The 27,423-nt window shown below is 44.1% G+C and overlaps 1 protein-coding gene across 2 annotated transcripts in view; it reads left to right on the top strand.

Moving 5' to 3' along the window:
• Positions 1-27,423, top strand: part of FER1L6 (fer-1 like family member 6) — a 173,116-nt gene that overhangs the window by 64,950 nt on the left and 80,743 nt on the right. For both annotated transcript variants that reach the window (XR_011258974.1, XM_069599920.1), the window contains exons 12-18: positions 2,785-2,893; positions 3,757-3,940; positions 9,700-9,820; positions 11,257-11,357; positions 16,564-16,654; positions 19,631-19,750; positions 21,342-21,494. Coding sequence is in view for 1 of the 2 variants with exons in the window: in XM_069599920.1 (XP_069456021.1) it covers positions 2,785-2,893; positions 3,757-3,940; positions 9,700-9,820; positions 11,257-11,357; positions 16,564-16,654; positions 19,631-19,750; positions 21,342-21,494 (879 nt within the window). In the remaining variant the exon portion in view is untranslated. The remainder of the gene's footprint in view (positions 1-2,784; positions 2,894-3,756; positions 3,941-9,699; positions 9,821-11,256; positions 11,358-16,563; positions 16,655-19,630; positions 19,751-21,341; positions 21,495-27,423) is intronic.

The following is a 27,423-nucleotide window of genomic DNA, read 5'->3' as shown; positions in this document are numbered from 1 at the left end:
TTCACCTTTTAAGGGGAGGATTTTCCAAGAATTTGTGGACATAATTTAAAACTACCACACTAGAGCTTCTACCTTCCCCAGAGCCCCAACAGTTCAGAGTTTGCCCTTACTAACATGATAATATCTATTTTTTGTAGCATCATCTTGTTTAGCTCTCCAGGTTCCCCCAGCTCTAACCTCCCTTGCTGCAGCCTTGCTCTCATTGTGAATCTGGACAAATGAGGTCCTATAATGCTGGCTTTTTAAACTCATCGTCAGCATCACCATCAAAGCTTATCTCCCTTCTGTCAAACCTTTGTGTTCATTTTTTTTAAATTAATTTTTATTTTTTCTTGGTATATAATTGCTTTACAATGTTGTGTTAGTTTCTGCTGTACAACGCTGTGAATCAGCTGTAAGGATACATATATCTCCTCCTTCTTGAACCTCCCTCCCATTCTTGCCCATCCCATCCCTCTAGGTCATCACAGAGCGCGGAGCTGAGCCCCCTGCTTCTTGCTTGCTAGCTATTTTTCACATGGTAGTATATATATATATATACTAGTACTACTCGCTCACTTTGTCCCATCCTCCTCCCGTGTCCAGAAGTCCGTTCTCTATATCCGCATCTCTATTCCTGCCCTGTGTTCATTTTTAAGTCCTCAGCATTGTTAGGAATAAAAATAGAGCCTGACCGCATGAAATTTATGGTATAGAAGGGGAGATAAGACCTACAAAATAAATGTATAGGAAGTAGAATGTGATAAAGTGCCTTAAGCAGGTAAAGATGAAGTCATATTATCTCCTGGGGTGAGTGCAGTGTAAGGATTAAAATATTGGGCTCCCAAATAAGACAGTTGGGTTTAAGATGTGGCAGTATGGTGCAGCGGTTACCATCCAGTCTCCGGACAAGTATCTGTTTGAGTCTTTGGGCAAGTGATTTAAGCTCCTTGGGTTTATTTCCAATAATAACCTCTACTTCATAGGCTTATAATGATGGTTTAATGAATTAATACAACAAAGTGCTTATTACAAAAGAGCCTGGCACATAGTAGGTGCTCAATTACTATTAGTCATGTTGAGTAACTATGAACAGATATCTTACTCTTTCATGAAACTACAGTTTCTCACCTTTAAATGGAGAGAATAGAAAGATCCCTCTCGTAGGATAGTTACAAGGATTACATGAGATAATACAGATCAAATTCTTTTTTTTTAAATTTTTGTTTATTTACTTAAAGTGAAAAAATTTGTTGAGGTATAGTTGATTTACAATACCACATTATTTTCAGTTGTACAGCATAGTGATCCAGAAATTTTGAGTGAAAGAGAATTGCTTTACAATGTTGTGTTGGTCTCTGCCATACATCAACATGAATCGGCCACAGGTATACATGTGTCCCCTTCCTCTTGAGCCTTCCCCCACTTCCCACTCCATCCCACCCCTCCAGGTTGTCAAGAGCACCAGCTGAGCTCCCCGTGTCATACAGCAAATTCCCACTGGCTATCTATTTTACACTTGGCAGTGTGTATGTTTCCATGCTACTCTCTCCATGTCTGACACACAATGAGAGTTCTGTAAACACTGCCACCATTGTTTTTCTAGCTCAGGGCATCAAGGGAGGCTTCCAGAAGAAGAGGCATTTGGGTTGGACTTTGAAGGGTGGATGGGATTAAGACATGAATTATAACCTGTTGAAATACTTGCGGTGACTCCGCTTATGGCATTGGCGTGTGTAGGCTTTATCCTAGGTACTGCACATGGATGATCTCATTCCTTCCCCATGTAGGTCCTGCTGTGATGCTCATTTCACAGACAAGGAACATGGCACCTGGATAGCGGACACGGCTTACCCAGTCTACAGCTAGGAAGCAGCAGAGTTGGGATTTAAAGAGGGGGTCACCTGGCCTTGGAAACTGCGGTCCCTCTTCCAGGCTCCATGACCTCCTTCCCTTCGGGTCTCTGAGTGATTTCTAACCTCCTCCCAGAGAGTAAACTTGGCCTCAGGAAGGCATGATAAGGGGCTGGCTTGCAGCCAAGGGACGCAGTGGCGGCAGGCGGGAGCGGCACGTGCTGTGACTAAGAGTCAGCACCTGGCCCCACCCTGTCCCACACTTTCTGGTCAATAGCAACATTTCCTGCTGATGCCAGCAGCACAAGGGGCTTGTGTGTGAAGGAAGAGTCTCAGAAAGAGAGGAGGGGACTGCCCTGGCCGTCCAGTGCTCACGACTCTGTGCTCCCAACGCAGGACACCTGGCTTCGATCCCTGATTGAGGGGACCAAGATCCCTCATGGCCGGAAAAAAAGAGAGAGAGAAAGAGACAGAGTTAAGAGCTCTTGATTGAATGGGGCTCTTAGCCTCTGAAACTACAGCTGCTGTATTTCCTTCAATGAACCTTACTGCTCTTTCCGTTGGGCTCAGTAAATCCAAGGGTACAGCCAGTAAAGCACAGAATGAAAGCGCCAGCTCATTCAGCCTCCTCACTCAGAAATGCGATGTGTCACCTGGTTTCTGGAACCATCACTCTCTTAACAAGATACATATACCCAGCTTACCTGTAAAATGAAAGATTTGATTGTAAGGTTGAAACTACATCACTGCGAATGGCTGAACTGGTATTTGCAGTATGTAGGTCCTGGTTCCTGCCAGTCTGATTAGAGTGGAAGTGATGTACCGTATCAGGCTGCCACCAAGACTCAGGTTTCTATAAATCATCCTGGACCAGGTTGGCCTCACTGATTCAGTTTCCTCCTACTATAAAAAGATCCAGGGCCGTCTAATGTATTTTTTTTTCTTTCTATAGATTGTACCAGAAAAACATGAGGAATTTTTACTCTTTGGAGCATTTTTCGAAGCTACCATGATAGACCGGAGGATCGGAGATAAACCCATTAGCTTTGAAGTTTCTATTGGTAAGTGCAGACAAGCACAGTGCCTGGCACATGGCGTGAACTTTATACCTCTTTCTTAAATGAATGAATCAATGCCTTACATGCAGGTGGTAGCATTCTGTTGGAGGTTTGCACTTCAGGAAGAAATGAATCACTCCTTGTCCCCTCTAGAGTCAATATGTAAGGGATAGATTTGTTTTCATAGTTTTAATTAAAAAAAATATAAATAAAAATGGCTGATTCTTGTTGACGTATGGCAGAAACTAACCCAATATTGTAAAGCAATTATCTTCCAATTAAAAATAAGTTAAAATAAAAAGATTGAGAGTATAGTTTGCATCCAGACAGACTTGGACAACTAATCCTGGTTCCCTGACCCTAGGATCACTTAATTTCTCTTGGTCTTGCTTTCTTCATCTATAAAATGGAAATAGTGATAATTCCTTATAAAGCTATGGCAAGAGTTTAATGAATCAATGCACATGACATGCTATGCATATAATAGATGCTATTGTTGTAACTCCCAGCAGTCTTCCTGGACTGATGTGCACCTGGGAAAACCACCCCAAGAAAGAGCATGCCATCAGAGAAAGTCTTGATTTACATTTGGGAAATTTTGGAGCAGAAAAAAATGGAGAAGGAATCCAGTTAATCTGTAACTTAAGTCATTTTTACAAAAAAAAAAAAAAAGATGTTAAGATGGTACCTGATGATGGCTTCGTATCTTTGCTAATGTTATTTCTTTGATCTGACCATCATCCTGCCTTCATACTGAGAGCTTATTACTCTGCCCTGGGAAGACATAAGCTCGGATCCTTTCTGCCAAGCAGCCTAATTCTGCTTATTGACATCTGGCCCTTCTCCCCTTGCTACTGGCTCTACAGGTAATTTTGGGAACCTGATTGATGGAGGGTTGCATCACAGGAGTAGGAAGAAGTCAGCGGACTCAGCTGAAGAAGACGCTCTGCCACTGCTGCACGAAGGAGAAGGGGACGCAGCCCATGATGTCGCCATTCCCCTGGTCTCCACCACTCACCCAGAGAAGCCACTCGTGACAGAAGGGAATAGGTAGGAGATGCAGCTTCCCTGATGGCTCAGGAAGTAAATGCAATGCAGGAGATGCAGGTTTGATCCCTGGGTTGGGAAGATCCCCTGCAGAAGGGAATGGCAACCCACTCCAGTATTCTTGCCTGGAGAATTTCATGGAGAGAGGAGCTTGCTGGGTTACAGTCCAGGGGGTCGCAGGGAGTTGGACACGACTGAAGTGACTGAGCACGCCCGCACAGGAGCCCCAGGAGGCGAGAGTAGCCAGCATTTCTGACTGTGGGAACATGACGAATTTCCATGGCCGTTTGATTCAGTTCTTCCCTAAGACTAGAAACATTCTTTATCTTAGCTATGGGTGCAAGGTACAGACTAGACCGACAGGATAAATGCCACTCTCCTGAATTCTCATGTTGACAACTCTCCAAATGACACTTCCAGTTAATTCATTCAAGGACAGAGTGATGATAATGGTTCTTATTACCATATCTGAAGCTCCCTTTATCCTATAACTTTGAAGCATAACAAGACAGGAAGGTCAGAAGTTAAAATTTCCATCCAAAATCCTATCAACAGTTATTATAGTCATCTGAACACAATGTAAACTCAACTTGGTGGAATTATTAATTACATCATTTCTTGTCTTATTTTGGGCACAAACTGAAGAACTCAAAAATGATTCTTAGCCATGAAAAAAGGCCGTTTCAGAAAACAACTGGGGCTCCTACGTGCACCCTTAATGATCTTTAACCCACATGATGTTTCAACCTGCAGAGAGAAGTGAAATTATAGAACTTTGTCTGAAGACAGTGATGTCAACCAAGTGTCTTATGAGGAAGGAAAGCCACATGTAGTGAGAGTCTTCTGTGTTCTGAGCTTTGTGCTAGGAGTAAAAAGAATATGATCTCATGGGATTGTCATAAGAGAACATTGCTCATTACATGTGAAGGGATTAGAATCACATCGCTAGTTCTCATCAGTCTCTACACTTCTCGATCTAGACAGTCTCTCTGGGCACGAACCCAGGGCTTACTGACCACTGTTAGAATAATAAGAACTCTCACACCTGTTTCCCCAGACGGCCTTCTTCCTGAGCAGCAGATCTGAACAACTCTACTTGGGTGTCCCCGAGCTAGTCATCAGACTCACCGTCTTCACAGGCCACTTTTCCCCTTTTCCTATCTTTCCCATCTCAGAGACTGGTCCTACCACTCACTGCATTCTCAGCCACAAATTGGAAATCCGTCAGTCGTCGTCTTTTCCCTTCTTACCCACATCCAATCAGTGAGGAAGTCTGGTCAATTCTAGTTCTCAAGTGTGTGCCCTGTTGCCATTTCTTTAATTTAGTCAATTTGTATCTTTGGCATAAGTTATTTTAAACACCTCTTACTTGGCTTGGACCCGCATCAAGAAAATCACCAAGCTATCCATCTGAACTCCCCACTCCCCCAGTTTGACATTACCCATTGGCTGCTTGTGGTTTTTTAAAAATAAATAATTAATTTGGGGCATTGCTGGGTTGTTTGCTGCTGTACACAGGCTTTCTCTAGTTGCAACAAGCAGGGGTTGCTCTCTAGTTGAGGTTCGAGGGCTTCTCACTGCAGTGGCTTCTCTTGTTGCAGAGTGTAGGCTCGAGGGCGTGTGGGCTTCATTAGTTGCGACTTGAAGCTTCTAGACTGTGGGCTCAGTAGTTGTTGCACATGGGCTCAGTTGCCCAGTGGCATGTGGAATCTTCCCAGACCAGGGATCAAACCTGTGCCCCCTTCATTGGCAGGCAGATTCCTGACCATTGGACCGCCAGGGAAGTCCTGCCTGTGCCTTTCAGGATTAATCTCAGGGGCCATATTTTGTTGATTTGATCCCCATCCACTTCTTTACAATAAACTCCAGCCATTCCCCAAATTCCACCAGTCCTCCAGTTCCATTCCCCAGATGAATCCTGCTGTTTGCGCTGTCTGGACCCTGGAACACGCTCTTGCCTCTGCCAGGCAATACGCTCCATCCTCAGAATGGCTAGGTGCCATCACCTTTCAAGAGTAAGTTCAAGTTCCCTTCCCTGAATCCCAAGGCTGATTTGGACTTCTCCACTCAGCTCCATCAAACACTGTTCACACTGCATTCAGCTGTTTTTATTCGTCTGTCTCTCTATTAGATGGTGAGCAGTCAGAGGGCAAAGGACGGTGTCTTGTTCACCTTTGTATCTGCTCATCTCCGCACCGGGCATGTAGTAGATACTCGTACCTGTTTCTGAATGAGCTAAAGAAATGCTATAACTGAGTTGGGCACCGGATACCATGGGGGTAGAGAGTGGGAGGGGGAGGAGGTGAAGAGTTGGCAAAGGTCACAACAAAAGTGACACCCAGAGAGCGAGAATGAGTTTAAGGATGGAAAGCGATTGTCTGGGACAAAGTAGGAAGGAGTAAGTGAAAATAACCCTGGGTGTGTGTCCTCTCGTTTCTGGGCATGGCTGCACATTTTCTAAACCCTGTCTCTCCCATGGACCACCTTCTTTGGGGTCTTTTTTGGTCCCCTGGCAGCCATGCTTGATGGCCCATCCTCCCTTACATGCACCAAAAAGGACCCTAAACTTCCCCATCCTTTAATGGTTTCTCTGTCCAGTGTCAAACCTTAGGACATCACTGAGCAGGATCTGCAGCTCTGGGGGGCTTTTCTGAGGCTCTCAGTGGCACTCTGCATCCTTTCTCTGGGACCAGGCAGTGAAAACATCCCCACCTTGTTAGACTAGCCCATTGCTGATAGTGGTGGTAATATCAGGAGATGTAGTGTGGGAAGGGCTTAAAGGGAGATGAGGGCTCTACAGAATCCTTCAGTGGGCCACACATTAGTACTAACCAGCTCACTCAAAGAGACCAAAATAAGTCATGCTGATGTTTGGGGGTTTTCTGTATATTTCTGTCACCATGTTGAAGCTCTATCCACATAGTGGTAAGCCAAGAATGGCAGCATCTGAATTAGAAGATTCTATAATAGAATATACCCCCAACACACTTGTGCATGCCCACACACACACATGCCTGTGCACCCACAGTGTCCACACCCATGAGCACAGATACACACATGTGCACACACACACGTGCAACTTATTTGCCTGTTGCCTCCATTGAAATACCACCTTATAAGGAGTGGTTTAGCCTGACACTTGAAACATCACCTTGGGTTTGCTCTGGGCTTTCCAGTTTCCTAAAGCATGTGCATTTACATATAATTTACATCGGGGGCTGGAGTGCAAGAATGAGACTAGAGCACAAGCCCAGAGTCAGATCATCATTTGATTCTCAGGGTTCCAGCCTACCCTTGCTCAGACTCACAAGGCTGATTGATGGCACATCAGGGCAGCCATTCAAACTGTTAGGCTTCTCTTCCCACTGGCAACGTGGTACCCTCCCATCTGCTGCTCTCCATCTGCATGGTCATTTGCCGGAGAAAATACCACATCCTGAGCCCTGTAGATCTAGTAAGACCTGGAGGACCTGGGAGCCAAAGACACAGAGGCTCTGAACACCGTTAGCACAAAATCATCCAGACCAAAGAAACCTTGGGACAGAGCACAGCATCGAGTAGGAATTTATTTAGTTGCAGGATTCTCAGTGCCATCATCTGTTTTTTATTTTTATTTGAGTATAATTACTTTGCCTGGAGACTCCCATGGACAGCGAAGCCTGGTGGGCTACAGTCCATGGGTCGCAGCGAGTTGGACACAACTGAAGCGGCTTCACATGCACGTAGTTGCTTTACAATGTTGAGTTAGTTTCTTCCATGTAGAAAAGTAAATTAGTTATACATATACACATATGCCCTCTTTTTAAGATTTCCTTCCCACGCTGCTCAGTGTGGTGTGGCAGCCCGGATGAGAGAGGGGTTGGGGGGAGAATGGATCCGTATATATGTATGACTGAGGCCCTTCACTGTTCGCCTGAAACTATCACAACTTTGTTAATCGGCTTTGTGCTAAGTTATTTCAGTCGTGTCCAACTCCTTGCAGCTCTATGGACTGTAGCCTCCAGGCTCCTCTGTCCATGCAGCTCTCCAGGCAAGAATACTGGAGTGGGTTGCCATGCCCTCCTCCAGGGGATCTTCCCGACCCAGGGGTCGAACCCTTGTCTCTTACATCTCCTGCATTGGCAGGCGGGTTCTCTACCACTAGTGCCGCCAATACAAAATGAAAAGTTCAAAAGGAAAAATAAAGATTTCTTTCCCACTTATGTCCTCACAGAGCACTGAGTAGAGTTCCCTGTGCTATATGTAAGTTCTGATCAGTTACCTATTTTGATCATAATAGTGTGTATATGCAGTCCCAGTCTCCCGATTCATCCCACCCCCGCTTCCCTCATCGGCATCCAGGAGTTTGTTCTCTACTTTTGTGTCTCTATTTCTGCTTTGCAAATACGTTCATCTCTGTCAGTTCTAGACTGCACATATGAGCCCTATTATACGACATTTGTTTTTCTCAGTGCCAGCATTTTTAACAAGATAAAGGAAAGAGCAGCTTCTGACCTTCCTTATTTGTTAAGTTTTATTTTGTTCCCCTGCTGTAATCATAACCTCAGTTTCTGCCAAGGACTTATTTGGCTTCTCTTCTGAATTGTTGCCTGCTGGTTTGTTTTCTGCAGAACAGACCACAGAGCATCTTTGCTAACTTTACGGCCTCTAGAAGAAACTTAGGTTGGAGAGCTAAAAAGAACAACCATGCGTTCTTCCAGGCTGAAGTCCTCTGTAGCTTTTGGAATGGAAACAAAGCTCTCTCTTTCACTTTCCCTCCACCCCAACCTCTAGAAGCTCATGACTCCTAACACTGTCCACATTTATTAGGGCCCCTGTCCAACCAATGCCCATGAGAAGAAATGTGCTCTTGCCTGCGTTCCATGTTTCTCTTCACACCCAGATGTTTGTGGGAAAATTACAGGGGGCTGGGGGCAGAACTGGGTAAGAATGTAGCTGTCATTAAGCAGGGAACTTCAACCTTTGGCTGCATCTCTCCCATCTTACCTGCGTCCACATCCACATCCTTGGGAACTGAATTCTACCAGTTTGTCCCTTCTTTTCTGTCTTCAGTCTCATCCTCTGAACTATCTTTTTCTCACCATCATTTAAGCATATCCAACCATCACCATCAACCATTCTCTTTGGCTCCATGTCTCCCCTTCCAGCTACTTTGCCATCTCTCTGGTCCTTTCTTAGTGAAGTGGGTTCCCGATCAATATATTATTGGCACCAATGCCCAGCAACAACAAACATTGGATGGATGGATGGATGGATGGAAGCCATGGAATGTTGGAGTTGAGTTTGAAGCACATGACTTTATCCTTATTAATATTATTACCTTCTTACAATTCTCTAGCGATTTCAGTTTATAAAATACATTCACCTCTGTTATCTCAGTTGATCCTTACACAGTCCGTTCTTAGCATATATAATTAAAGGGAAAGGAAAATGTTAGTTTTTCTCCCTTCTCTCAATGAGAAAGAGAATTTTTCCTTGAAGAGGGCTTGCCAATTAAATCCTGCCTTCTGGTGATCATTCTAAGCTTTGCCCTGGGTCAGAGTGGTAGCCATTACTGCCTCTTCATTGTAGCCATATAACTGTTCATTGCTTAGCGTTCATGGATCCCAAAATAGAGGCTAAGAGTGGAATTAATAGTGTGACTATTTTGTTACCATCCTTTCCCCAGTCCACTCAGGATGTATGGAACATGAACATGTGACTGGAATTGCCTGAAAAACACTGATTGCCGACTAACTTCCAGACCTAATGTGTTTTCCCAGGAATTACAACTATTTGCCATTTGAGGCCAAGAAGCCCTGTGTCTACTTCGTCAGTTCTTGGGGAGACCAGACGTTTAGGCTGCATTGGTCCAACATGCTGGAGAAGATGGCAGACCTCCTGGTAGGTGACTCTGATGGGTGATGGATTCAAATATTGGGAAGCTGGAGGCAAAGGGGATCTTTTCCCACCCAGAAGAGGGTCTTGGCCTCAGTTTAAATACCGAAGAACTGAGGCCTCTGCATTTGGATGACGCATGGCTCCTGCCATGTGAACCCAGGGAAATGAGAATACGTTTTGCAAAATTCCTCACCTTTAAATCAAGCTCTCCAAATTCAAATCCCTGCTCTGCTTCTACCTGTTATAGCACCTAGTATGATCCATGCTAAGTCATTTCAGTTGTGTCCAACTCTTTGTGACCCTGTGGACTGTAGCCCACCAGGCTCCTCTGTCCATGGGATTCTCCAGGCAAGAATACTGGAGTGGGTTGCCATGCCCTCCTCCAGGGGATCTTCCCCACCCAGGGATACAGCTCGCCTATCTTAAGTCTCTTGCATTGGCAGGTGGGCTCTTTACCACAAGCGCCACCTGTAAGGCCCATAAAACCTAAGGGTAGACAATTTTCCTCATCTGCAAAGGTCAGGGGATGGACAGCATTCTCACAAAATTGATAGATCTTAACTTCAACTAATGTAAAATCCTAAGTCTTTACCAAAGTAGATAATTCCCTCCAAAGTCAAGCCCTGCCACCTCTCTGGCCCTGTCTCTCACAAGCTCCTCCTCCTTACTTTACTCCAAGCACAGTGGTCTCCTTTCAGGTCTCAAAGAAACCAGGCTCCTTTGTGCCTCCTAGCCACCTGCATGCTCTTCCCTCCGCCTGGGCTGCTGTTCCTCATCATGTTTCTCCAAGGAAGCCCAGTCAGCCTCCATAGCTCAGGTTTGAGCAGTTCCTCAGAGAAGCTTTTTGACGTTTCCTCTTATCCTCTCCCATCATATCTTATTCCTTTCCTTCAGAATTATTTGAGGAATTGAATGTGTGAAAGTATTCAAAACAGTGTGCACACATACTCCATTGCTAAGTCGTGTCCAGCTCTTTGGGACCCCACGGACTGTAGCCCACCAGACTCCTCTGTCCATGGGATTCTCCAGGCAAGAACACTGAAATGGGTTGCCATTTCCTCCTCCAGAGATCTTCCTGGCCCAAGGATCAAACTCCTGTCTCCTGCATTGGCAGGCAGATTCTTTACCACTGAGCCACCTGGGAAGCCCATTTAAAATAGCACCTACATGCAATAAATGTACGCTATCCCACCTAAGCCCCTGGGGGTAAAGAAAACCAGGGAACATGCTGCTTTGGTATCTTGCACCTTCCCTTTGTGATTCCTCTCACATATCCCTTTCCAGCTGACATAACTCATGGACAGTGTCCTCTCTTACCTCTTTCCTTTTCGAAACAAAATATGGGCTGAATATAATTTCTGTGAATGTTAGAATCAGTGTCTCCACAACAAAGTTTCATTCCCATCTCTCATCCCTCCACCTCTGTGGTTTGTTTTCAGGAAGAAGGTATAGAGGAAGTAAAAGAACTGATTAAGATTTCAGAGGAAGCCCCAGAAGAGAAAATGAAGATGGTGCTCAGTGACTTTATCAGTCAAAGCAGGTACTGGAGAGACAGATGGCATCCGGGGAGCTGAGCTGTATGGAATCAGCTTTTACTTACCTTAGAAAATAGTCAATTTTACATGTAGTCAAATGAACATTGAGTATTGTTACATCCGTCTTAATTTTGTTCAGTAATTTAGCTGCTGTGGGCTCACTATTGCTTTCTGATACTTAACTAAAACATAAAGCAAAGGAAAAAAAGGAAGAGGGAAGAAAAGGAAGACTTACTACAGAGATTCTTTCTGAAACAAGAAAATTGCTAGCAGTGTTAGTGTCTGGCATGCTTCTCTGCATTTGGTAGGTGCTCAGCAACTATTTGGGCTTCCCAGGTGGCGCTAGTAAGAAAGAACCTGCCTGCCAATGCAGGAGACTTAAGCGATGTGGAAGGCTCAGGAAGATCCCTTAGAGGAGGGCATGGCAACTCGCTTCAGTATGCTTGCCTGGGAAATCCCATGGACAGAGGAGCCTGGTGGGCTAGTCCAGAGAGTTGGACACAACTGAAGCAAGTTAGCACACATGCAACAACTATTTGGCAACTGGATGGTGGTGGTGGTGGTTTAGTTGTTAAGTTGTACTTGAGTTGTGTGACCCTATAGACACCAGCCCATCAGATTCCTCTGTCCACGGGATTTCCCAGGCAAGAATCCTGGAGTGGGTTGCCGTTTCCTTCTCCAGGGGATCTTCCTGACCCGGAGACTGAGCCTGCATCTCCTGCAGTGCAAGTGGATTCTTTACTGCTGAGCAACCAGGGATTCCAGTCAGATGGATAAATTGTATCAAATGCTACTTAACAGAATTTTTTGTATGCCACATTAATAAGCACCAATTAATGACTCTTACTCCAAGAGGTAGACAGTATAATAAAAAAATGAGTAGGGTATGTTAATTACCAATTGCAGAGTAACAAATAACCCTCAAATTTAAGTGACTAAAACATATTTATTATTTCACAATTTCTTGGGTCAAGAATGTAGATGTGGCTTAGTCGGGTCCTTTGCTCAGAACCTATCCCAGGCTGCACTCAAGGCATTGACTAAGGCTACAGTTATCTCAGGGCTCAGCCTGGAAGGACTCACTTCCCAGATCACTCATGTGGTCATTTGCAGAATTCAGTTCTTTATAAACTGTTGGATTGAGGAGTATTGAGAACTGCAGCTCCCTGCCAGCTATTGTTTAGAGGTCATCCTCAATTCCTTGCCATATGGGTCTCTCCACGCTACCTCTCACAACCTGGCAACTGACTTCATCAGAGTGTGAGACAGAGGAGTCAGAGAGGACATGCCAGCAAGCTGGACATCATGGTCTTTTATAATCTAATCTTGGATGTGACATCCCATCAGTTTTGATGGGTTCTGTCAGAAACCAATCCCTGGGACTAATGTATATTCAAAGGGGAGGAATCATATGATGGCAAGAATAGCAGGAGGTGGGGACCATCTTAGAGGCTGCCCCCCTTAAAGGAAACAACTTGGATTAACTCTTGAAATGAATCAGTCAATACTTGAGCAACAGTGAAAATTTGTCACAATAGAATGAATGGAAAAGGAGTGGCATTTCATTTGATGGAAAGAAAAAAAAACAAACAAATAGACAGCAGATAGCTAAATTCCTGTGTTCGCTTTGCAAGTTTTGTCTTTCCTAATCTCTCAACTACCCGAGCATTTTACTTTTTTTTAAAAAAGGAAGAAAGCGGAGAAATAAATATGTATTTTTTCTATCTTGATTTGTCTTCTGTTTTTCACAGAAGCAATATGAATCAGTGCTACTCCTGCTGTGAGCTAAGTGCCACCTGCAATTCCCTTGAAGTATCTTTTAAAAGCTTCATGGTCATTTTTAGAAATTGTGGGCAAATTAATAGCTGGAAAATTTTTCTTTACTAGGAGGTTGCTTGATGCGATAATCATTCCTTTCTTTTCTGCAAGTTTAAAACCAACTGAAAAATATACATGCGGGTCAGACAGAGATCAGACATTTGTTTTATATTTGGTAAATAGGGATTTAAGAAAGCAGTTTGGACCTGAGGTCAAGGAGGCTTTGTGGTTCCCCCCAACCTGTTGGCAGTTGAGCAGCCTGACTTTGGGGCTTCCCCCTAGAAGGACCAGACCACCTGCCATGTGGAAGTGAGGAGCCTGCCCAGACCCCACAGTTGGCTGGGTCTAAAAGATGAAGAATGATCAGAGTCATGAGCCAAAGTCATCTACCCCCATTCTGAGGGGAAAATAAGCTATTTCTCCCCCTGTGTGGAAGGGAGAGAGATTAGAAGCGTTCATCATGGTTCTTAGAGCTGATCCGTGCTGGGAGTGGAATGGATTCCTTCTGCCTCTAGGAAAGAAAGGTAGACATGTGACAAGACGCCTTCCTCAAAATAGAATCCTTTTATTCTTCTTTAAAATTTAGAGAATTTCTGGCGAAGCTTCAACTGCCACTAGGCAGAGCTTCTGTGTGGGACCCCGAGCTGGGAGGTTCAGCATCTTACCCCCGTTTTGTTCCTTTGTAATTGATTCTTTTCATCACAAAAGTACTACATGCTCATCTCACGACAACAAAACCCAGGATGGGTAGGGTAAAAATGTTCTCAGTTCTCTCTTCAGTCCCACTCAGAGAGCAGAATTTGATTGGTCTTTCTGGGTTTTTTCCTGTGCATTTGCAAACATACACATTCATAAGAATGCTCTATTTCTTACAAATATTGCACACTTTGTTCAGCACCTCGCTTTTTCACTCAACAGTGTATCACCAGCATCTTGCTACAGCGGTAACTAATAGTTGACCCCACTGTTTAGTCATGTGATATGTATCATGTAGTATTTAACTAGCCCCTGATATTTTTGTTCTGATCTATTTTGCTACTATAAATGGTGCTACAATAAACATTACTGTATAAACATCTCTTTTGCAAGAACTTTCAGTTATTTTTAAAGGATAGAATTCTAGTATAATTTTTGGATCAAATTATATGGACATTTATATATTGATAAGTGCTGTCAAATTACCTCCTAAACATTATAATAATTAACACTCTCCTATCGTAATAGAGGAGAATGACTTTTTCCTCTCGAATATTTTCAATCTTGAATACTATCCAGTTTTTAATAAGTGAAAATGGCATAAATTTTAATTTACATTTAAATTATTGCTGATGAAGGCAATATTTTATTTTCCCACGTTTAAAGCCATTTCTAGTTCATTGCACTCATAACCTTTTTCTACTGAGCACATCGTTAACTTCATCTCTCAAACTGTTACTGTTCAGTCCTTTGTATATTTTTAAAAATATGAGGACATAGCCCAGTTTTGAAACTAAAATATTTGCTTGAAATACAACTTTTTAGGAACCTTTTGGTGTGTGTTAAATTTGTAAAATAAAGGAATTGCAAAATAACTGCATTATTTTGGGTTTGCTCTTATGAACTTGTATCAGTTCAGTTCAGTTCAGTCACTCAGTCATGTCTGACTCTTTGTGACCCCGTGAACCGCAGCACCGCAGGCCTCCCTGTCCATCACCAACTCCTGGAGTCCACCCAAACCCATGTCCATTGAGTCGGTGATACCATCCAACCATCTCATCCTCTGTTGTCCCCTTTCCTCCTGCCCCCAATCCCTCCCAGCATCAGGGTCTTTTCAAATGACTCAGCTCTTCTCATCAGGTAGCCAAAGTATTGGAGTTTCAGCTTCAACATCAGTTCCTCCAATGAACACCCAGGATTGATCTCCTTTAGGATGGACTGGTTGGATCTTCTTGCAGTCCAAGGGTCTTCTCCAACACCATAGTTCAAAAGCATCAATTCTTCAATGCTCAGCCTTCTTTATAGTCCAACTCTCACATCCATACATGACCACTGGAAAAACCATAGCCTTGACTAGCCAGACCTTTGTTGGCAAAGTAATGTCTCTGCTTTATATTATGCTATCTGGGTTGGTCATAACTTTCCTTCCAAGGAGTAAGCGTCTTTTAATTTCATGGTGGCAGTCACCATCTGCAGTGATTTTGGAGCCCCAAAAAATAAAGTCTGACACTGTGTCCACTGTTTCCCCATCTATTTCCCATGAAATGAGGGGACCGGATGGCATGATCTTAGTTTTCTGAATGTTGAGCTTTAAGCCAACTTTTTCCACTCTCCTCTTTCACTTTCATCAAGAGGCTTTTTAGCTCCTCTTCACTTTCTGCCATAAGGGTGGTGTCATCTGTGTATCTGAGGTTATTGATATTTCTCCTGGCAATCTTGATTCCAGCTTGTGCTTCCTCCAGCCCAGCGTTTCTCATGATGTACTCTGCATATAAGTTAAATAAGCAGGTTGACAATATACAGTCTTGATGTACTCCTTTTCCTAGTTGGAACCAGTCTGTTGTTCCATGTCCAGTTCTGTTGCTTCCTGACCTGCATATAGGTTTCTCAAGAGACAGGTCAGGTGGTCTGGTATTCCCATCTCTTTCAGAATTTTCCACAGTTTATTGTGATCCACACAGTCAAAGGCTTTGGCATAGTCAATAAAGCAGAAATAGATGTTTTTCTGGAACTCTCTTGCTTTTTCCATGGTCCAGCAGATGTTGGCAATTTGATCTCTGGTTCCTTTGCCTTTTCTAAAACCAGCTTGAACATCTGGAAGTTCACGGTTCACATATTGCTGAAGCCTGGCTTGGAGAAGTTTGAGCATTACTTTACTAGCGTGTGAGATGAATGCAATTGTGCGGTAGTTTGAGCATTCTTTGGCATTGCCTTTCTTTGGGATTGGAATGAAAACTGACCTTTTCCAGTCCTGTGGCCACTGCTGAGTTTTAGCCATCACATTAGGCATATACCAAAAGAAACTGGAAAAACAAGCATTCCCCAAATCATTGCAGGACCTGGACATCAATTCCCATTCTCATTTGTCTCTCAGAAACAGTACAGGGACTTCCCTGGTGGTCCAGTGGCTAAGACTCCAAACTCCCAATGTAGGGCACCCAGGTTTGATCCCTGGTCAGGGAACTAGATCCCATATGCCACAACTAAGACGCAGCACAGCCAAATAAATAACTAACTCTTTTAAATAAAGAAGAGAAACGTTAGTGCATCATTGCTTAATCCTAGTAAAAAAAACCTTGGCTCCGTGGCTTCATCAACTTTGCCATTGCATTGTAGAAAATATACTGGCAAATCTCTGGAATTATAGAAATGAATTTTCACTAAGTAGGTTTGAAAATTGTTTTTCTTCTCTTCTAGCGCCTTTATCTCTGAAGCAGAAATGAAGCCCAAGATGTTGAACCAAACCAATTTAGATAAGAAACGACTTACGCTCTGTTGGCAGGAGCTGGTATGTGAAAATCTATTTATACTTGGGAAGCACGAAAACATGTGCTTTAAAAATAAGCCTCGTAGATGAAGCATAGGTCATAGACCACATGAGGATAAGGTTCTAAGGGTTAAATGTTTGTGTGATATAGAGGAATGAATGGAAAAGGAATAAACAGATGAGTACGCTGGAGAAGAGCTAGCATGTATTGAATGTTTATAAGAATGAGCTAGAAGCCCACCAGCGCTACATTCTGTTCTGATGTAGGGCTTGTTCATTTTTTGGCATTTATGTCTTGTCAGAGGCTGTGGACTCTTGCACCTAACCTTCTGCCTCCTGAGCTGAGAGACAAAAAGAAATAACTAGGCTTCCTCTCCTCGATGTCCTCCCTTTACGAACTGTATGAAAAGCTGTGAGCCCTGCAGGGTCGGGCGGTGGCTGGTCCCTCTCTGCATCCTGTGAACCCTGCACAGTGCTGGGTGCCTGGGAATCGCTCAGTCCCTGTTGAATGAGTGACAACTGGGAATTGCTAGGCCAAATCAGACCCTGATTATTTCTCCTTGAAACTTCAGTTCCAGCCATGGCACCAGGGAGCATCTTGTATGAAGTCATGATAATTCTGCAAAATGAAATTCCTCAGTGTCGGGGAGCTCAGTTTGGTGCTTTGTGATGACCTAGAGGGGTGGGATGGGGTGGGAGGGAGGTTCAAGAGGGAAGAGATAAATGTATACATACGGATGATTACACTGTTGTATAGCAGAAACTAATACAACATTGCAAAGCAGTTATCCTCCAGTTTACAAAAAAACCCGACTCTGTTTGGCCAGGGACATTTTAAAGATGTGAATGGGCCCTGGAGAGATGAACCGCTTTTTTTAAAAGTCATAGCTAGTTAAGTATACTCCAGAGACTAAAGCCTGAGTCTCTGAACACTTGACTCATCCTTCTTTCCAGAATAATAAATGGTTTGTGTTCTCCACTACTCCCAGGGAGACCAGATTCCCACCATATATAAAATCTTCCTACCCATTTCTTCCTCAGCACCTGTGACTGCCCCTCCCTGCCTCTGAAATATCCATCCCCTGTGTATCACCCGCTGAGCTCTCTTTTTCTGTGTCCAGCAGTCCTTGTCCGGAACAAGCCCATCATGGGAGCACTTTGTAGTGGCTCGGCTCTTTCCCCATGTCCAGGCCTGTGTTTCCAGCCTCCGAGTGGACACGTCAACTGCTGCCTCTTTGCCCCTCTGACCCAGCATACCTCACTCAGCCCATTCTCTTCCCACCTAAGCTTGTTCCCCATCCTGCATTGGCTGGGAGCAACCAGCCTCCCCTTAGGCTTCTGCTCCAGTCAGAAGCCTAAGAATCAACTTTGAACCCTATACCTCACCCTAAATGGTCAGTTTGACCCCAGGCCAGTGACTCAGCCTGGCCTTTAAAGACTCTGGCCCTTACTCTATTCTTTATCCCCTGAACCACTGCCTAACCTGCGTGCCTTAGCATCTCTGGCTAGACTATTGCAGTCATCTTCTTCCATTCCACCTTCCAGAATGGTCTTCAAAACACAAACCTGCTTAGATCACTCTTCATGAAAATATCATTGCTGCTGCTGCTGTTGCTGCTGCTAAGTCGCTTCAGTCGTGTCCGACTCTGTGCGACCCCATAGACGGCAGCCCACCAGGCTCCGCCATCCCTGGGATTCTCCAGGCTAGAACACTGGAGTGGGTTGCCATTCCCTTCTCCAGAAAATATCAGTGGGGTCTCTCAATTGCTCCAATACTTTGGCCACCTGATGTGAAGAGCCGACTCACTGGAAAAGACCCTGATGCTGGGAAAGACTGAGGGCCAAAGGAGAAGGGGGCAGCAGAGGATGAGATGGTTAGATAGCATCACCATGTTGATGAACATGAGTTTAAGCAAACTCTGCAAGATAGTGGAGGACAGAGGAGCCTGGGGTGGGTTACGGTCCATGGGGTCACAAAGAGTCAGACATGACTCAGGGACTGAACAACAAAAACAATGCAGTTGTTCAAAAGATAAAGGCCAAATTCCTTTGTGCATGACATACAGAGCTGCTCAGCATCTGGGCCCAGCCTAGTCTCCCAATCTTAACTCCCATTTCTCCCTTCCTATATATCTGAGCAGCAATGATTTTGAACCCTTACTATGTATCTTCATATGTAGTTGTTCCTTCCATCTGGACTGTCCTTTTTCTTATCATCTGATGAATTCAATGTATTTTTAAAGATTCAGCTAAAATATCATATTTAGCATTATTCATAAAACCTGGCTTTGGCCCCTCTAGTCTCTTGGTGTTTCACACGGTTGAGTTATTTGCAAGTACTGCTTTCACCTCACCGACTGTCAAAGCCTCAGGGAAGGGAAACTTGTGTCCTTCCCCTCCCCGAGGCCTTGGCTCCTGGGAGCACCTGGTCCACAGCAGGCATTCAGGTCCTCTAATCAGGGGCTTCCTAGGCGCCAGGCCCTGGGTGCAGGGAGCACGAGGCTGTAGGTACTTGGTGCTTGTCCCCAATTTATTGACTCATCTGTTTACTCCACAAACATTTATTTAACACCCGCCATGCGCCAGGAACCCCATCAGACACTGACTTCTCTTGGCCTCAGCTTCTCATCTGTCAAATGAAGGTGAAATAATATTCCCTCTTTCCGTATTCCTGAAGTGAAAGTGGCTCAGTCAGCTCTGACTCTGCAACCCCATGGACTGTAGCCCGCCAGAGTCTGTCCACAGGGTCCAGGCAAGAATACTAGAGTGGGTTGCCATGCCCTCCTCCAGGGGATCTTCCCAACCCAGGGATCAAACCAGATCTCTTGCATTGTAGGCGGATTCTTTACTGTCTGAGCCACCTCCTTCTGTTAATGGGCAGTGTGCAGACTCTGAAACTGCCCTCATGATGGCTCAGTGTGGAGCTTACAAGCACTTTGACTGTGCTTCTTAACCAGATTTCTAGAAAGATCTACACCGACTCTTGTTTTGTTTTAGGAGGCGATAGCCAAGGAAGCCAAGGGGCTCACTCAGCAGCAGAAGAAAAAGTTATCTCTTGAAGAAATGATCCAGACAGCCCAAAACTTTGTGGAAAAAATCCGCTTTCTTGTGGATGAGGTAATCAACTCTACAGCCAAAGCTCATTTGAAAGATTAACCTGAATATGTCTTCCTGGGGGGTTTGAATGTTTGCTAAGGATGAAAGATGGAGCTGTGTTTTCTCTCAAGTTCTGCTGAGCTGGGGAGGCAGTATTCGTTTGAAGGGTGAGAAGGGAGGTTTTTAAATTAAGTCAAACATATATGACTTTATGGATTTTTTTTAAACGAAGCCTGAGTAGTCAGCAGAAATAAAAAGCACGTTCCTAAAACAAAAACAAACAGAAAAAACCACACTTCTTAGTAGGCTCAAGAAAAGTCAAAATAAGCACAAGAACTTTGATAGATTTTTAACTAAGAAAACTGAGATTGAAGCTCATGTTCAGTAAAAGTTAAAACAAATCTTCTCATTTTAAAGTTAGTTGTAAGCCATTGTTAATCTTCTATGCCCCAATACCAAAAGAAGTTTAAGCTTAAAAAAAGAAAAAAATAATAAAAAGAAGAGCAGGAAAAGGGGAAAAAAAAAATTAGTTGTAAGTAATATCTTCTGGCGACAACCAGAATGAGCTTTATAAAGTCCTCATATTTGCTTCTGTTATAAAAACCAGGTTTCCTGTGGGAAGGTTTCGGGGAGAGGTACAGATTTACGGCTTCTGTTGTTCTTGAAAGCTGTTTTTCTTGTTGCAAATCAGTCATTCCCTGGAAGCATGAAAAACCCTGAGACAGTCACTTTGGAATGCAGGAATTTTAATAAGCACCCAGAACGTTTGAAACAGAGCTGTGACTAACCAACCCTGTGGCTGGAAACCCTTCCCATGAGTGTCCTTGTTTCCATGTCAAGAGAGGAAGGGTACCAGTTACACTCGAGGGTTATGGGGTTAGAAACAGCATCTGCTTACAGTCCAAGGATATCAAAAGCTAGTTTATGACAATACACCTCCCTTTAGTTTTGGAAGCTATGTTGGCTCAGAAATGTGCGTTTCAAACACTCACTATGTAATGGGTCTCTTGGCAGGGAATTCTGCAATTCTTATCTTGATTAGCTCAACTTTAAAGTCTAATTTTCCACACAATTTAATGCAGTTTCTCCTGAACAAACACCTAAAATAGAGTGAAAATACTTAACAATCATATTTTAGGTATAAAGTCCCTTGTAAAATTGTTTTTCCTTCCTGAAGATGGAAAGACATCCAAGGACATTCACGGATTTTTGTTTTTTCATCTGAATGTTCTGGAAATGTTACCAGGCTCCTAGGAGGTCCACTGCTTGAAACTAAATTGTTCTTACAAGAGTGCAAAGAAAAAATTCCATGGGAAAGTGTAGAAAGTGTTTGTTCTGCAGATGGAGAAAAGTAGGAGAGCAAAGATGCCAAGTCATGGGTCTGACTTGTGTATCGTCAAAGTGTGATGAGCAGTTTGGTGTATGGGATTTCCATGACCTAAGACTTTCTCAAAGAAGCTGTGCTTAACTTGCTTGGTTGCACAGGTGTTTCAGTACCCAGACGGTTTAAGTCACAGAACCTTTGCAGAAGGGGGTTGTTTTGGTATAGGAGAACCCTGGAAATGCCCGTGTAAATACCCACCTATCACAACCACCTGCTCTGCCCCAACAGCCACAGCACACCATCCCTGACGTCTTCATCTGGATGCTGAGCAACAACAAGAGGGTGGCGTATGCCCGCATCGCCGCCAAGGACCTGCTCTATTCCCCCATCAGGGACCAGATGGGTCAACACTGCGGGAAGATCAAAACTCATTTCCTCAAAGTAAGTCTGTACTATTTTTGACTCAAAGACAGGAAATCTCTGTTTTTCCTGGGTTACACAGAATTCCTAGTATGTGTCCACATTTATGACTCAACACTAAGACTTTCAAAAATCTGAGGGCAACTAGAACATCTTGCCCCTTCTTGATTCAAGTTATGTTTAAGTAGACCATCCTAATATTTTCCATTTTTCCTTTTTTTTTTAATCTAGTGGATGTACTCTAAGGTTATTTTAAATTTTACTTCTTTGATTAATGGGAAGGATGAACATTTTTCTGTTAGTTTCGTCTCTACCTTTTTCTCTTGGGTAATGTATCCGTGGCATCATCTCACAAGTTCATCTATATCTTTAAACTAGATTGCAAAGAAAATTACAAGAGGAGAGGCTGATATTCCACAGAACTAGTTCAGGATTCCTGATGACTTTACATTGTAGATATATGATAGTCTTTTCATCTTGAGTCCCTGCACCTTTTGTGGGTTATAGGCACAATCTCTGGATAGACTCTACTGTCTTTAAATCAAGATTTAAGCCTTTCCTGGAGACCTTGGGTATTTTAGTTCTACGAAGAAATTTCTATCCCAGAAGTGGCCTTGGGCAAACATGGAGAAGGAGTGGTCTCAAAGGCTTGTGTGCATGCGTCCCAAGTCGCTTTAGTTGTGTCCAACTCTCTGCAACCCCATGGACGTAGCCCTCCAGGCTCTTCTGTCCATGGGATTTTCTAGGCAAGAATACCAGAATGGGTTGTCATCTGCTTCTCCAGGGGATCTTCCCAACCCAGGGATCAAACCCGCATTTCTTGCATCTCTTGCCTTGGCAGGCGGGTTCTTTACCACTGAGCCACCTGGGAAGCCCTGATCCCAGCTTAGGGGAATATTAATCTAGGGGAAACAAAACTACATCATCTGAAGACATGGCTAGGGAATAGTAAATCTGGAAAGGCAGTCAGAGTTCCGTTGTTCCTGTTCCAAGATTTTTCTTTCTCCCTAATTTAATATTCACAATGCTATTAAAAATGTTGGAAGAGAATTTGCAGAGCTCAGCCCCATCTACCACCCAGAGTTGTGTTCTGAAGCAGAGTTCTCCAGCTTCAGTTTCAGAAAAGGACACTCATTACCCAAAGCAAGCTCTTCCTATGAGAGGAGCTGGATGCACTTGCCAGAGGGGGGCGCCCACTCTTCTTTTTCTTTTCTCCCTGGGACACATGTCAATGCTGAGTCCACCCCTTCTCAGTCTCGTTTCCACCCCTATCCTGGCTTCTGCTCCACAGCCTGATTCCCATCTCTTCTTTTCAGGCCTCTAGCTTTCCATTTAGCTTTTCCTTTATTGTTGTTCAGCCTCTCAGTTGTGTCGGACTCTTTGTGACCCCATGGACTGCAGCATGCCAGGATTCCCTGTCCTTCACCATCTCCTGGAGTTTGCTCGAATTCATGTCCATTGAGCTGGTGATGCTTTTCCCAGGATGCAGCAGAAAGTGGTGGCTGCCGACACCCTTCCGGGTCCTGCCACAGAGTGAAGTCTCTACAAAGCAAACATTTTTTCTCTTACTAATACTGATGGGCTAACTTCAACACAGTTTGTGTGAATGACCATCTTTCTTCCCTTTTTCTGACTGGCCATGATTACCCTTCTTTGTAAGCCAGTTGGCATTTCACCAGAGACTGCAGAAGGGGGAGCAGGGAAGACGCAGCCAAGGCTGGAAATGCACATGAAATTAAATGTGGGGTGTTGCTTCTATGAGTTCCTCAGAAGGTGCTCAATGATGTTGCGTGAGTTACCACTTGGATTCCTAAGTGAGAGACTGCATTGTCTTGCAAGCAAGTTCAATGTGTGTATTTTTAAACATTTATTTAGTTAGTTTTTGGCTTCGCTGGGTCATTGTTGTGCTAAGTTGTGTCTGACTCTTTGCGACTCCATGGACTGTAGCCTGCCAGGCTCCTTTGTCCTTGGGGTTATATAAGCAAGAATACTGGAAGTGAAGTGAAGTGAAGTCGCTCAGTCATGTCCGACTCTTTGCGATCCCCTGGACTGTAGTCTACCAGGCTCCTCCGTCCATGGGATTTTCCAGGCAAGAGTACTGGAGTGGGTTGCCATTTCCTTCTCCAGGGGATCTTCCTGACCCAGGGACCGAACCCAGGTCTCCTGCATTGCAGGCAGACGCTTTACCCTCTGAGCCACCAGGGAATACTGGAGTGGGTTGCTATTTCTTTCTCCAGGGGATCTTCCCAACCCAGGAATCGGACCCAGGTCTCCCACACTACAGGTGAATTCTTGACCGACTGAGCCACCAGAGAAGTCTTTGTTGCCGCATGAGCTTTTCTCTAGTTGCAGAGAACGGGGCTTCTCTCTAGTTCTGGTGCGTCGCCTTCTCATCATGGTGGCTTCTCTTGGTGCAGGGCATGGGCTCTGCGGCACTACCAATGGCCTTCTGTAGTTCTGGTAGTTGTGGCTCTTGGGCTCCAGAGCACTGGCTCAGTAGTTGTGGAGTGCAGGCACAGTTGCTCCATGACACGTGGGATCTTCCCAGACCAGGGACTAACCCCATGTCTCCTGGATTGGCAGGCGGATTCTTTACCATTGAGCCACCAGGGAATTTTTAAAAAGATGTGTAACCTACAAAGTTTAGGCACGTGGCCATGGTCCTTGTATAACAGCACAAGATATTAGCTGAGTATTAGGTTCTAACCATGATTCACACATACAGGTTGTTTTCAGAGCAGCGGAGGTGTAGGATGTTCTGTGTTTTTGTTTTAAGCAAGGGATATCAGTCTGGCTTGGGGCAATGCAATATAGTAAATGAAGAGTCTTGCTACTCGTTGAAATAGTGGTCCATAGGTCAGCAGGATCAGCACTAATAAGGAGAAGTGCAGGATCTTAAATCCTACCCCACACCTTCGGAGTCAGAATTTGCATTCTACCAGATCTCCAGGCAGCTCACATGCATGGATACACATATCAGTATGTGAGGAGGCCTAAGAGGATGGGCTCTGGAGCCAGGTGGAGCAGGGTTAAGTCTTGGTTCTATTCCTGCTTTGCTCTGTGATGTTGGACAATTGTCTTAACCTCTCAGAACCTCCACTTCCTCATCTTTAAAATACACAGCATGAAAGAATTTGTTTTATAGTCATCATGAAGATGAATGATAACCTATGGCTTGTTAATAGTATGCAAGTAATAGGACCTTCCAGACTGCAAGGAGATCCAACCAGTCCATCCTAAAGGAGATCAGTCCTGGGTGTTCATTGGAAGGACTGATGCTGAAGCTGAAACTCCAATACTTTGGCCACCTCATGCGAAGAGTTGACTCTTTGGAAAAGACCCTGATGCTGGGAGGGATTGGGGGCAGGAGGAGAAGAGGACAACAGAGGATGAGATGGCTGGATGGTATCACCAACTCAATGGACCTGAGTTTGGGTAATCTCCAGGAGTTGGTAATGGACAGGGAGGTCTGGCGTGCTGCAATTCATGGGGTCGCAAAGAGTCGGACACGACTGAGTGACTAAACTGAGCTGAACTGAATAGGACCTTCTGTGTGTAGGAACATTCAATCAGGGCCTGGGTCAATGTAAGTACTCAGCACATGTAAAATATTATCATTAGACCAAGAAACAGAAAATTCAACAAATATTTACTAAGTGCTTCCTGAGTACAAAGTACTCTTTTAGGCATCGAGGACATCACTGTGATATGACAAAAATCCTGCTGTTGTGAATTGAAGGCCTGTGATGGATCCAAATGGCAGATTTTTTTGTTGCTTTTATGACAACAAAATAACCATAGGCTCTCAATAGCTATTTGTTGAATTGAACAAGTGCTTACCACATTTTAACTATTACCATTATTACTGTGGGCTTCCCTGGTGGCTCAGTGGTAAAGAATCCACTTGCTCTGTAAGAGATGCATGTTTGATCCCTGGGTCAGGAAGATCCCCTGGAGAAGGAAATGACAACCCACTCCAGTATTCTTGCCTGGGAAATCCCATGGATAGAGGAGCCTGGCGGGCTACCAACCATGGGGTCACAAAGAGTCAAACAACTATAACAATTATTATTGTAGAAGTGATGAATGGAGAGTTATTTGTCTTATATTTTAGAAATTCTGAGTTGCAATTATGGTTCTCTTTACTAACAGCAAAATGACCTCATTTGTCTTTTTAAAGCTGAACAAACAATGACGTCCTACTCCCTAAAGAATAAACTCCTCCATATACTCAGCAGGATTCTACAGCCTCGTCTGTGTCATTCTGTTTCAGCTCTTTCTTTGCTGAAAGCTTTCAGCAGATCCATTCCTGGCACAGAGCAAGCATTCAGTAAATGTCAGCCCTTAGCACCACTCTTAGTTCCTGCTCTTATAGCTTTGTTCAGGCACTTTCCTCTTCCTGGGACGCCTTCTCCAGGATCCAACCCCAAAGTACTTATTAAAACCCACTGGAATATGTGAGTCTTTTTTTTTTCTTCCAGTTTTATTGAGCTATAATTGACATACAGCACTATACAAGTTTAAGGCATACAGCATAATGATTTGACTTACATATATCTTGAAATGATTATCATAATAAATTTAGTCAACATCCATCACCTCATATAGATACAGAATTAAAGAAAAAAAATTCTTTCTATGATGAGAATTCTTATGATTCTTAACTTTTTCATGTGTAACACATCAGTGTTCATTGTATTCATCATGTTGTATATTACATCCCTAGTATTTATTTATCTTTAACTGGAAGTTTCTACCCTTTCACCTTCATCCAATCCCCCTTGCATACCCCCTGCCTCTGGTAACCATAAATCTGGTCTCTCTCTTTTTTTTTAATTATGTACATATGTATTTATTTGACTGTGCAGGGTCTTCGTTGCTTTGCACAGGCTTCTCAATGAAGTGGTTTCTCGTGTTGTGGAGCACAGGCTCTAGGCACGTGGGCTTCAGGAGTTACAGGATGCAGTTAGTTGTGGCTAACTAACCAGTAGTTATGGCTCATGCACTGAGGCATGTGGAATCTTCCCAGCCCAGGGATTGCAACTGTGTCCCCTGCATTGGCAGGGAGATTCTTATCCACTGTGCCACCAGGGAAGTCCTAATCTCTTTTTCTCTGTTTTTAAAGTATAATTGACCTACAATATTATGCTAGCCTCTGTTATACAATGTAATGATTTGATATTTCTGTACATTTCAAAATGGTCACTATGCTAAGTCTAGTTATGATAATGTCATCTTACAAAGATATGGAATATGAGAGTCTTGAAGAAAGGGTGGAAATGCCCGCTGCTTCTTCTCTGGTCCATTGGCATCTTCTCTCTTACACCTGACTTTGTATATGAGTAGGTGAATGCAGGGCAGCCTCCTTGTCTAGATGTGAGCTCTTGGAAGAGAGACCCAGGACTGTCTTTGAGATGCCCTTCTGGCCCTGCTCCCTCTGCAAGGTCTGGTGACAGCTGGTGGCAGTTGCTGAGTTGGGTTGCTTAGAATCTTCCTGGGGAACTCACAGAGAAAGATAGGAAGGCAGGCGAACAACCAGATGCAATTGGGGTTCGCGGGCTTTCCACAAGTGCCTGGGAAATTGTCAGAGCAAGTGGTAGCCTCTCCTAGTGGGATTTTGTGACCCTCAAGGGAAAAGAAGTGGTGCAGAAGAAAGGGGAATTGTGTATTGATGGGAACGCCTGAGAAACAGAAGAGGCGCTTAGAAGAGTCAACAGTCTGGAGAGGTGGCCACTTTCAGAATGTAGGCCTGGCCGGAAGTACTGAAGACGGCCGAGTCTAGGGCCTGGGACTCCCTAGATGGGATGCTGGTGATGGTTTAGTCACTCAGTCCTGTCTGACTCTTTGCCACCTCATGGACCGTAGCCCACCAGGCTCCTCTGTCCATGGGATTCTACAGGCAGGAATGCTAGAGGGGGGTTGCCATTTCTTTCTCCAGGGGGTTCCCGAC

Source organism: Ovis canadensis, chromosome 9 (genome assembly GCF_042477335.2).
Source record: "Ovis canadensis isolate MfBH-ARS-UI-01 breed Bighorn chromosome 9, ARS-UI_OviCan_v2, whole genome shotgun sequence".
In the NCBI taxonomy this organism is placed as follows: domain Eukaryota; kingdom Metazoa; phylum Chordata; class Mammalia; order Artiodactyla; family Bovidae; genus Ovis; species Ovis canadensis.
The sequence above is the reverse complement of the archived record's forward strand: the minus strand, read 5'-3'. Positions and strand labels throughout refer to the sequence as shown.